This window comes from Haemaphysalis longicornis, unplaced genomic scaffold (assembly GCF_048455015.1).
Source record: "Haemaphysalis longicornis isolate Haplotype H1 unplaced genomic scaffold, Haemaphysalis longicornis Haplotype H1 scaffold_5, whole genome shotgun sequence".
Lineage (NCBI taxonomy): Eukaryota > Metazoa > Arthropoda > Arachnida > Ixodida > Ixodidae > Haemaphysalis > Haemaphysalis longicornis.
In genome coordinates, this window is record NW_027526385.1 from 52,215,250 (window position 1) to 52,227,735 (window position 12,486).

The 12,486-nt window shown below is 44.4% G+C and overlaps 1 protein-coding gene across 2 annotated transcripts in view; it reads left to right on the forward strand.

The window, feature by feature from the left end:
• The window catches only part of LOC144138214 (poly(A)-specific ribonuclease PARN-like), an 81,276-nt gene that overhangs the window by 42,341 nt on the left and 26,449 nt on the right, over positions 1 to 12,486 (forward strand). For both annotated transcript variants that reach the window (XM_077670400.1, XM_077670401.1), the window contains exons 10-12: positions 1,257 to 1,343; positions 6,575 to 6,650; positions 12,187 to 12,294. In XM_077670400.1, the coding sequence (XP_077526526.1) occupies positions 1,257 to 1,343; positions 6,575 to 6,650; positions 12,187 to 12,294 (271 nt within the window). The remainder of the gene's footprint in view (positions 1 to 1,256; positions 1,344 to 6,574; positions 6,651 to 12,186; positions 12,295 to 12,486) is intronic.

Below are 12,486 nucleotides of genomic sequence, written 5' to 3' on the forward strand. Positions count from 1 at the left end.
AAGACTGGCAAGTTTCACAAAGTTTACTTGAAAACTAGAAGAAGTTGTTTTAAGACCAGTGTCTTCCCTTAAAGCAGTACTGACACAAAATTTTGAAGGCAAGATAACTTCAGAGATAGATTGGTGGGAACACACATACATCATCTGCAAAATATCAGCGGTGAATACAGCCTAGGACATATTTAAAATCAATTTTAAAGTGCGCAAAACGCAACCGAGCAGCCAGAGGAGGACGTCGCGCAATCGACATTCCCTAGATATTTTGTAAATAAACAACATCCAAACACGTCACTAGTTTGTGTTGGCCGCTGCGGTCAACTTTCAAATGCCCGTTTCAGAGGGCTACTGCAGAAGTACAGTATTATTGCACTCTTATTGATTGGCTCCTGCCGTAGCTGTCTCAGCATTGTTAAAATTCTTGAAACAGTGCAGTCAGAAGTAAGCACCGTGTGCGTGAGTATTTTCCTAAGGGGGTGACAAGACTCTTAAAACAACTTCTTTTAATTTTCAAGTAAACTCTGTGAAACTTGTCAGTCTTGCTGCTTTTGTTCTGCTGATTTCAAATATGCCATTATTTCTTGAGTCAGTCAGTTCGTTACCAAGATAATTAGGGATAATTAGCCATTTTTGGAGGAACAGTAGACACGACGGTGTTAGCCATAAAACTGTAATCTTTATATTTTCTAATACAATGAACCCTGATGAGTGCAATAAGAGAATCAGTTTTTTTGATGCATCGCTTGGAACTAATTTTACAGCTCATTAAACCTTGGTGTTTGAAATTGGCATTCAAAATGGTTCCTTGCCACTGGTGCCACCTAGGTTTCATGAGCTGTAAAATTAGTTCCAAGCGGTGCATCGAAAAACTGATTCTCTAATTGCAATCACCAGGCTTCATAGTACATTGGAAAACATCAAGAATACAGTTTTATGGCTAACACCGTCTTGTCTACTGTTCCTCCAAAAATGGCTAATTATCTGTAACTATCTTGGTAACGAACTGACTGACTCAAAAAATAATGGCATATTTGAAATCAGCGGGACAAAAGCAGCAAGACTGACAAGTTTCACAGAGTTTAGTTAAAAATTGAGGGCAATTTTTTTAAGAGCCTTGTCCCCCCTTAAGCTTGAACTTTGTGTAGCTTTATGGGGACGTAGCATTTTTCCCCGAAAAAAAAAAAAAAAGAGTTTCTTTGGGGTGTGGTGTTCCCTTCATGTGCGAACTTTGCGAACTGCCTGTGTGCCTAACCCTGCAGGACTACAACGAATTCAAGAGCATGGTGCGTGCTGCCTTTCCCGCCCTGGTCGACACCAAGGTCCTCGCCAGCGACAACGTAATCAAGGTGAGACCACGGCCTACCCCTGGGTGAGGTTCTTTATGGTCTTAAACCAAAAAAGTTTTTTTACACTTATGATGATTAATATTGAGGGACCTATGTAGTTTCTCATTCTGATTGTAGATATAAAATTTGTTTTTGTGTAAAACGAGTACATTCAAAATTATTCGAATTTTTGCATTTGACTGTTTGACAGCTTTTTAAAAAAAGCTGCTGGAGTGATGCAGCTGAACAAGGTACCAGTGAACTGTGCACAAATCAAGGAGTGCAGTAAGGCTAACAGTCTCACTCTATCTGGTCTGTAGTAGAAGTTAAGACCGTTTGAAGTTTGGGCTTGGAAGACAAAACCGGTTTTTCTGGTTCCCACCTTTGATGATCAAACTTCAAAGGGTCGTAACTTCTACTACAGACCAGATAGAGTGAGACTGTTAGCCTTACTGCACTCCTTGATTTGTGCCCAGTTCACTGGTAACTTGTTCAGCTGCATCACTCCAGCAGCTTTTTTTACAAATGCTGTCAAACAGTCAAACACAAAATCCGAATAATTTTGAATGTACCCGTTTTACACAAAAACAAATTTTATATCTAAAATCACAATCAAAAACTACGCAAGTCCCTCACTTTCCATCATCATAAGTGCAAAAATAAAGTTTAAAAGAAATAATGCTTGGGGGCTAGCAAAACTCTCATTAAAAAGGGGGACATGGCAAGTAAAACTACTTTAATTATCTATGGACTTAGCCAAATGAGTAAAATCTATGTACTGTAGTTAACTAACCTAATAACAAAACTTAAATCAGTTCAAAAATATCTTCTATAGTTTTCGAGCTACCAGGGTAATTACCTTCACAAAGTCACCCCAAGATTAATTAACCAATTAGGGAAGAACTCAACAACATTTTTATTAGATTATTGCTTTATTTCCCTTAGGTATCCAGAAATAAAGACAGAAATTTCACTTTCTTTCTTTGTGACATGAAACTATTTGTGATTTTGAAGGGAAGAATTTCTTGTTTTTTCCTTATGCCTAAAGAATATAATGCGATAATCTAATAGCTTCCTTGCGCAGAATAGACATTTCTGATCACACTGGCGTAAAAATCTTGTTGACTTTTTGCCTAATTAGTTAACTATGCTGAATGCAAGTTTCAGGTCATTTGTCTTCTAACTTCAGAAGTGTAGAAAGTTAAACCGGTTTCAGTTTTGTTAGAATGGATACCTAGTTACATAAATGCTCCTAATTTGATTCGATTTGGCCCTTAAATAAAAAATTACGCCCACCTCCCCTCGCGGGAACCCTGGTGTGATGCAACGCATCTCATGGGGGGTTCCATTGGCGTTTTCCATCGTATTGATTCCGCTTATAGCAGGGATTCTCACGCGAAGGGGAGGTGGGCGTAATTTCCCATTTTCGCCATGCAATGCACATGCAGTACACGTATGCTCAGGTACGGTCTTTATTGCAGACGAGAATGAGTGCCTTGTGGTCCGTAAAGTGCACAGTTAGGGGCTCGACGATTGCATAAAGCAATCGTCGAGTGCTGCGAGAGAGTGCAAGCGTAACGCGGACGACCGTCGACTGAGACCGTCGGAGCGCGGCATGCCGCTTTATATTCACAGCGCCCGAAGGAGAGGATAGCGCGGAGAGAGAGAGAGCACTGCTCATGCGCAGCGCCGAGCGCAGCGCCGGTTACCGGCGCCTAGCAACAGAGTGAGAGCGTGCTGCGCCAACTCGCAGCTGTTTGGGAGAGAGTGTTCGCTATCGGAGAGAGGAGACGAGAGGCGCAGCTGTGCGGACAACGCCGGACAGACGCAGGAAGGACAGAGGGGCGAGCATGAGATGCGTTGCATCTAAAAGTCGTCTTACTTGGACACTGCTCTTCAAACAGCTTCCTTTAATTGTTAACTAAACTCCGTGAAGGTTGTCAGTCTTGCTGCTTTTTCCCCACTGATTTCAGATATGGCATTATTTTTTTTGAGCAAGTCACTTAGTTCCCCAGATAATTAGAGATAATTAGTCATTTTTGAAGGAACAATAGACAAAACAGTGTTACCCATAGAACTGTAATCTTTATGTTTTCCAATATTATGAACCCTCGTGAATGCAATAAGAGAATTGGTTTTTTTGATGCACTGCTTGGAACTAATTTTACAGCTCATGAAACCTTGGTGGCACCAGTGGCAAGGAGCCATTTCGAATGCCCATTTCAAACACCGAAGTTTAATGAGCTGTGAAATTAGTTGCAAACAGTGCATCAAAAAACTGATTCCCTTATTGCACTCACCAGGGTTCATAGTGTTTGAAAATATAAAGGTTACAGTTTTATGACTAACGCTGTTTTGTCTATTGTTCCTCCAATAATGACTAATTATCTCTAATTATCTTGGTAACTAATTGACAGACTTGAGCCAGTAGAAAAAAATTTGTCCCTCAGCGTGGATCAACACTGGTAGAAAGTTTTTTGCTGAAAAGGGCTGATGGGTCAGCAAAAAAACCCTCTGCTATTCAAGGTAATCAAGGTAATCAATGTATTCCGCTTGGTAATGCAGACCTGGAATGAGGCTTCAGTGAGAACCGCCGCATGCACCACGAAAGGGCTCGCTTGATGATTCATAATGTTAATGGCATGCGGTAGGTTCTTTCACATGCAAAACGGTTTGGTGGAGACCCAAGCAAGTTTTGGTCACTCCTACTATTATCTGTTAGTTTTTGTGGTGTGTGCAGCATGACCACGATGCGAAGGGCACAGATTGCGGCAGCTTCGCGAGGAGCCGAGGGAAACGACGAGCGGCCGTCAAGCGGCCATCTTCTTTATTGAAACATAATACGTGCGAGCGTGCGGCGCACGGGAGTAAGACAATACGCTCGTACAAACGAAAAAAACAAAAGCCACAAAAGCGCAGGACGGTGCGCGCAATGTGCGGTGAGTCATGGAGTCTCTTGAGCAGGCATGCGCGCTGCAGTGCACCTGGCACCATCCGGTGGCCGTTTATTACACAACTAACATTATCAAGGCTGTCCAGGGGTCTTCCAAAAGGTACAGAGAGCGTATTGCTGCACAAGAGTTCGGTAGCTAAGCGAAGCTGTACTGACTCAATTAAATCCCCTGAAAAGGATGATGCTGAACAGGCTGTACAAGCTGAAGTGGAAACAGCAAAAAAAAAAAAAAAGATCTGCAATGATGAGCTTCTGATTGGCCGGGGAGTAAAGTCCAGGGACTTTGGTGACATTGAAAGTGGGCATTCTCTTCTAGCTGAAGGCAAAAGCAGGCTTGCTTCAGCATTGGCAAAACTTGCCTGCGCCAAGAAAAGGTGTGCAACCTAGTTTCCTGAGGCAGCAAATTTTATTTTCTAGGTTTCTTTGCAGCATTTCTCTATCAGTGATTTCTACACTGGTGGTGTTTTTTTTTTTTAGAAAAAAGGTTCTTAAGTGAGCGGGCGTGTGTAGGTTATTTTTTATTCCAGGAATTTTTCGTTGCCATGCGTAATTTGCAGTTTGTGCTTCATCTCTTTGTCATTTGTCCAATATGCTGTGGTTTGCTGACGTGATGATGATGATGATGATGATTTCTATTGGTTTCCCCTTTGTATCGGGGTGATGACATGTCATCTTACCAAAAAAGACTAATATACCTATGTTTTACACTTTTGGTTCAATACTAGCGCTGCTTAGGGCAGGCACAAAAAGCTTATTAGGCACAAAAAAAATTTTTTTTGTTTCTATTACAAGTGGTAACTGTCCTAGGCAATATTCCCCTCTCTGCTTTTCGTCCACCAGCATTCTAATCTTCTTTTCGTCCCCTCGACAGCCTTGAAGTTAACTTCCTCTGTGATACCCTTAAATCCTAGGGCTTCTGAAAGCCCAATATTCCCTTCATGTAGATTTGGATGGATACCCTCACATTCTAGCACGATGTGCCGCATAGTTTCTGTTTCTTTTCCGCAGACCACGCATACCCCATCATTTTGTGAATACTTCCCCACAAAACTCTTAGTTCGCAGGCAACCTGCTCTAGCCTCAAAAAGCAAAGCACTGCCCTGGGAATTATCGTAGAAATTTTCCTTTCTGATGTTCATCTTCTCAGCCCTGTACATCTCTAACGACGTTTTGGCTTCCATTTTTTCCCTCCATTTATTCGTTTCAATCTGCCTTGCCTCTTTTTTGGTTACCTTGGCTGTTTTGGATTCCCCACTGTTCTTTCCGTATTTCATCGTTAGCCTTCTAGTCTTTCTTAATCACTGCGTGTCCACGCTTTTCAAGTATAAGTACCTAAAAACCTTAGCTGCCCACCTTCGTTGATCCATTGCCCTCAACCTCATCTCAAAGCATATTTTACTCTGAGCTTCTCTAACTTCAAACGACGCCCAGCCCATATCTCCCTGAACTGCTTCGTTAGTTGTTTTTCCATGCGCGCCTAAGGCCAGACGTCCTACCGTTCTCTGGTTTACTTCAAGGCGTGATAGAACATCTGATTTTAAGCAGAGTACAGCATTCGCAAACGTGAGACCCGGAACCATTACTCCTTTCCACATTCCTCTTACTACTTCATATTTGTTATACCCCCACAGAGCTCTATGCTTCATTATAGCTGCGTTTCGCTTTCCCTTAACCTTAAGTTGCTCCTCGTGAGTACTTAAGTAGTTATCCCCTTCATTTATCCACACTCCCAAATATTTATATTCCTTGACTCTAGGTAATTCGCCTTGCTGGATAGACACTACGTTGGTGGTAGCGTCATTGAAAACCATTATTCCTGATTTTTCTGCACGTAAAATTGAATAAACGGTTTTATTTTTTGTGCAAATGGTCATCACTTGTCGTCACACTATGCGATACCGTACACGTATGCCTGCTCCGAAAGCATGCCGACCTGCTACGAAATATAATTTTAGCTGCTCCAGAGGCCGCTGCAAAGTGGCTTGGGCCAATCACTTCACTGCTTGCCTCAAATGTGCCTAATGTCATCTTCTTGCTCAACAATGCTGGCAAGTACAAACATTGCCACCAGGTTTAGTAGGGTAGATAGTCTAGAAAAAGCGTTGCCTGTATTGAGCGTCTTGTGTGAGCATTCCTATGACTTGCTGCATGCGCACTTGGCGCTTGCTCTCCCCTCGCTAGGCTATGCCCTCTCCGTATCGGTGCAACTGCATTACCGCATTTTGTCTCATTAAAGCGTCGACCCGGGGCAGCTTTGCTCTTTAAGAAATAACACTGCGTCGTTGCCTTTTTCGCCCAGGACTCCTTTTCAACTACCACCCTGGTTGCACTGCTTGGACAACTTGGTTCTGAGAAGTCCTGCCTGCCGCCCGTGGGTGAGTTCTTTGTCATTGCAGACATTTTGATGAAAGCGTTGTTTTAAGTGCAGAGAACTTTAGGGGCTCGCCTTGTCATCGTAGTTCGCTCGCTGGACCCAAGTAGAGCCAGGAGGCGGACTCTTAGCCTTCAACCCAGCGTCCGGGCTAATTGCGACTCATGCGGCATATTCTCCCCTGGTGAGCCTGGGGAAACATTACTGCGTTGTTGTTGCCCTACCAACGCCACCGCCATGTTGGCCTTGAAGGCGTTGTAATTGCCATGGCAACAATGCGAGAGCGCACAGCTTGCGTGGGGGAGAGGTAACGCTCTCCCCTCTCATGCCGGTTGGATTCCTTCCCCCCCTCCCCGTGTCCCACCCGGCAACCGCCGCCGCCACCCCGCTGCCTCCAACGGGCAAGCCTCGCTCCGACGGCACGAAGCCACGCCGCTTGAGCAGTAACGACGCCAGCTCGAATATGACTTGAACACTTTATTCGCGTTACGTGCGCGAACGCGACGTGCGGCGAGAAACACCGATGACCAATACAACACAGACAAGGTTGTCTGTCTTCAAGCACAGCACACGCACGACACAAGTCCTATCCTTCAGCTCAGCTTCATGTACGGCATACGAACGACGTTCTCACCTTTTGCTAACAGCACTCAAAGAGTCTTCGCGTTACGATTCATCCTGGTGTTCTTGGCATCCCTTTTGCAGCACCGTAATGTCCGAGGGAGGACATACGAGAAGTCGCCCACTACATGAGACGCGCGTCCGCCTCGCTGCTCGCTGTGCGTAAGCAGCAACTGCGGTGACCGTTATTGCGCATGCGCGCCCCCAGTCGCGCCGGAGAGAAGCGGAAAGAAAAAAAAATGAGAGGAGGAGTGTTTCCCCAGCGCCACTGCCTCTAGGCGCGCAATAATAGAACTGAAACTAGAAAAAGTAGCATTGGCCTGGTAGAGCCCCATGGCGTTCCATCGTAGCGGCTGTCGTTGCGGCGTAACCCAGAGGCTTCGAAAGCCAAGCGGTTTATACAGTTTACGCTCGTTACAGCGGATCCGGCAACAACGGACTTTCGGTTACAACAGACCATTTCTGTTGGTTTGTCTGGTCCCCATACATTTTAAATGGAGTCCACTCCGCTCACAACGGACCCGGCTAGAGCAGACTATCGGCTACAACGGACTAAATTTTAGGCGAAAATTGTTTCGACTGAACGTTTATAGCGGACTTCTGCGGGGCCGGCACCCGATTTGCTTTTTCTTTGTTTATTTTGGCAAGAAAACTATTATGTCTGCCAACATTGCTGGCAGCCGGGTCGTTGGCGCAGCCAAGCCAAGCCAGTGCCAGTGGCTTTTCTTTTCTTTTTTTTTGTGCGACTAGCGGCATGAGTGGCAGGGTAGCTGATTTCACTGTCAGATAAATTAAGCGTAATTAACGCTGTTGAACATGGGGAAAAACAGGCTGACATCGCCAGAAGTACAGGCCTGTCTAAGCAGAGTGTCCGCTCTACCGTCAAGAACAAGGCCGCTGCCGATAAACGCGACTCCGGCGAGATTGAAAACAGCGCTATCGAATACGCGAAGTGGTGAACTCGGAGCCGAGTCTGCCCTCCTCAGTTTTTTTTATGTAATATAAAACTCGGGTTCAGTGGAGTTTGGTCTTCATTATTCCCACACATGCATCGTTCCCGTTCCATTCAGTGAAAAAGGTAAGAAATGCCTCAAGTAGGGGTTGTTCCCCATCCATTGTGTGCAATCGGCCGGTAACCGTGCGCAGTCCAACTGGTCTAACTTTCGATTTTACAGCTATCTGTCATCAGATTATTTCATTACAGCTGTTTCAATGACCAGAATAAAATCGCTAAAAATGTGGAAGCTGCCTTGAGGGAACGTCAGGCAGCGATCCGATTTGTTTGACGAACGATTTCGGGAAAACCTGCCTCGTCGTGAGGGGATTTAAAAGAGCCTAGCTAATGCTGATGGGCACGACTGATGTTTTCTAGCTGGTTTATAATTGTGCCTAGTTATATTCTTACTTTATTCTCAGCTTATCTTACGTCTTAACACGCTTGACCGCAAGCGCTAGGCCTTTTCGAAGTGCCGGTGCTAAGCTTTGGAAACGGTGTTTACGCGATTCTTTGCCCTAGCGCGAACACTGTGCAGAGGTGCTGCAGGCGTGTAGAAAGAACAAAGTGTATGTACTATGCATGCAATATTGGTCAAAGTACCCACTGTAAGGCTCATAACCCCCCCCCCCCCCCCCCTTGTTGGATACTGCATACTTCAGCTACAGCGGACGTTTTTTTCCGGATTCAGAGGGTCCGTTGTAACGAGCGTAGACTGTACAATCATAAGCGTTCGAAACTCGTGAACCGCTGGCGCTTGTCATACATCTTGCCGTTGTTTAGCGCAGAGAAAACTGCGGGTACATTTGAAGCAAAATATACATAATTAACCAGCAGCACCTGCGTTCGTTTAGTTAGGAACACTCATTGGGTTGGTTTTTACAATAGTAAGCGAAAAAAAAGTGGCAGTGCAACGCTGGCACATGCGGGAGGAAAAGCAAGCACAAAAAAAGAACAGAACTCCCGGTGGCGCAGTTTCAGGCAGGGGTCGCACGAGCACGGCGAAGGTGGGAAATTTGAATTGCATTGGGTGGTAGCAGTGAGTCGACAACGGCACTACAGCCCATTATGGCGAATAACTTTCTCTGCACTTCCAACAGCTTTCGCATTGAGTGGAACGGATTTAATTTTTTCTTTTTTAATGTGGACAGAGTGTTGCAGGGTTATGTGAACGTGTGAGAAAATTGATTCTGTAATAACCACTTGATTGTTTGAGAGATGTACCTTTAAAGAGACTGGGGACATAGTGACACCCTTTTCTGCAGCTAAAAGGATTAGCGGCCCTGCAACAGCCTCTCACTGATCGTTTTTTCATTATCATTACCCTTGGGAATTTTCATGATGTCGTTTGAGAGGTGAGGCTGTGTGAGCGGTGGTTCCTAGGTGTTGGAGTCGGAGGGGGATAAAGCAATGTCCCAGTGGTACAACAAAAGGTGTTCTACTGGGTGGAGCGACGGTAACTGGAACACTTCAAAATTTTTCCCTGATTGAACCGCCGTTCTGTTCGCGCTCAAACTTCACACGAAGGTCGCATTTGGGGTCTATTTTGTTTGACACCGCGAACAACGACGGTACTTACCTGTTTATTCTGGAAATAAATAAAAACAATTTTTACCCATGGAGAAATGGCGGCCGATTTGGACATGCGAGCCAGCGCAAGCTTTAGTGTTTGAAATGGGCATTCAAAATGTTTCCTTGCCACTGGTGCCACCAAAGTTTAATGAGGTTTAAAATTAGTCCCAAGCAGTGCATCAAAAAACCGATTCCCTTGTTGCACTCCCCAGGTTTCATAGTATTGGAAGATTACAGTTTTACGACCAACACTGTCTTATCTATTGTTCCTCCAAAAGTGACTAATTATCTCTTATTATCTTGAGAACTAATTGACCAACTGAAAAAATAATGGCATATTTGAAATCAGTGGGAAGAAAACACCAAGACTGACCAGTTTCAAAGAGTTCACTTAGAAATTAAAAGGAGCTGTTTTAAGAGCAGTGTCCACCCTTAAAATACTACGTTTCCAGTTGCGACCCCTGCACGTTGCGCGGTTGCCAGCAACGGTGCAACTGTTTAGCTGGCCTGTGCCCCAACCTGTGGTACTTCCTTTGCGCATTAAACAAACACTTGCACTCAAGGAAAAAACACATAACGTGTGACAAGAACAGGTAAGAACACTGTAAAACACATGCTATTATACTAACCTGACACAGGGCTGTAAGCATTGTGGGTTGCAAGAGGAGCTGAAAATAACAAGCTCAAGCAGACGTCTTTCGCTATAGCACTATAGCAGGTGTAAGTGTAGAAATACACACGTTTCCTTTCGCACCACAATGCCCACAAAGTCTGTTTATTTTCGTAGACGGAGAGGTTCTGGTGCTGTTGAACTGTGGGACATTTAGTAGTTGCATCGAATATGCGCCAATAAAAGTATTAAAAAGTATAGGTCTATCGTATCGCTATTCGTATGGTATCCTGAATATTGCTTGGTTCTTCAACACAGCCGATAAGACCCACATTACGTACTGATGAGTCCCACTGACCGAAGAACCAGGGTGCTTGGCAGGTTGCCATTTGCTGTGCTGGTTGTTGTAAGCAGTGACTGGCTGACTGGTTCACAGTTTGTGATGCCATCGCGTGGCGAGATAAATTGGTTCGATAAGGTGATTTCGCCAAGCGACGTCTGCGATTTGCAAGTGGGGATGTACTTTTAAGGTGAATAGAATAATTATTTAGTCCTGGTAAAGGGACTTGGGGGGAACTCAGTCTTCGAGGGCCCGCCTAAAAGCGTAGGTGTTGCGTCGATGGGTTAAGGTTTAGGTGTTAATTCGGGCTCTAGGTGACCTGCAAGTGTAGGAGTGTTGTGAGGAGGAGTGAGATGCGGAGATTGTAGAACAGGGGGGATGCGGAAAAAACAATGCGTGGGATGTGAAAGCTTGCTGGGCACGATTCTAGCGCATCGCACCTTATTCCTTCAAGCAGGGCTACCATAGCGATTCAGAACATGGTGATAAACCGCAAATGAAAATTCTGACTAGTAATTGATGATCAAAACATCAACAAGCATCCTACACAGAGTTTAGCTTTCAACTCCAAGCGGATTTCTTCGCATCGCTCGCTTGCCTTCGATATTGTGCTGGTCATAATCGTTGCAAAGTATTTTTACATCACGTGAGGACTAATTGGGGCCTTTAATAATGTCAAACCACCATACTTCTTCCAGAGAACCATCCAAAATAGCAAAATTATAAATAGAGGTTGGGCTTCACCATAAGGCACCGGCACCACACGTGCTAACATTTTTTTATATCTGACAAATTTTACTGCACAACTAAATTTTTTTTTCTAGGACAGGTTTCTAAAATGTTTACCTACAAAATGTATATTCTAAATTTTTTCTACTACTGGTAGTTTGTTATACACAACTTCCCTTTTTTTAATTTTCTTCAATGCCTGGACAAACATTTCGAAGTTGGTCCTTTTTTTTTTGCAATCATTATTTATGAAAACATTACTAAAACTGACGTTGTTTGAAAGCGCGTGCAATCATCTACGTTTTATGTCACTGCAATGTGGACCTAAACAATATGTATAGCACAAAAAAATTGTTTTGTTAGATCCCTCAAAATTGGTCAATTTCCCATGGTAATGAAAGAGTTAAGAAGCATGGGGGGTAAAGATGGTACGGGGTAGATTGAAATAATTTTAATGCTCTGTGGACTCGAAAGGGCATACGGTGATAACAAGGATCAGTATCATAGTGGCAAATAAATGTTTTTGATGATGTGCAAGCGCGTACTTTAGAGCAGCACTTCCAAGGGTGAAAGGAAGTCTGCCCAAGCATGCATTAGCCTTTGGCACGTGCCTGTGAGGTTGTGAATGTGGGGCAGGGACTTCTCTAATTAGCTTCTCGCCCCTTTGTCCCCAGAGTACGAGCCAGGCTACGGATACGAGTCGGGCAAGGGCCAGCTACACGAGGCGGGCTACGACGCCTACGTCACAGGCATGTGCTTCATGGGCCTGTGCCACAAGCTCGGTGAGTGACGTGCGGCGCATTTGCTCGGTCTTTCTTCTCAGAATTTTGGTTAGTTTGTAGTTTTTTGCGGTCCCCATGGACTCCGTATTACAGTTGAACCTCGTTATAAGAGACACTGATGTAAGAGACAAATGGGTATAAGAGACACAATTTACCCACATGGTTGGCTGCCCTATCTTTCCCATTAAATCG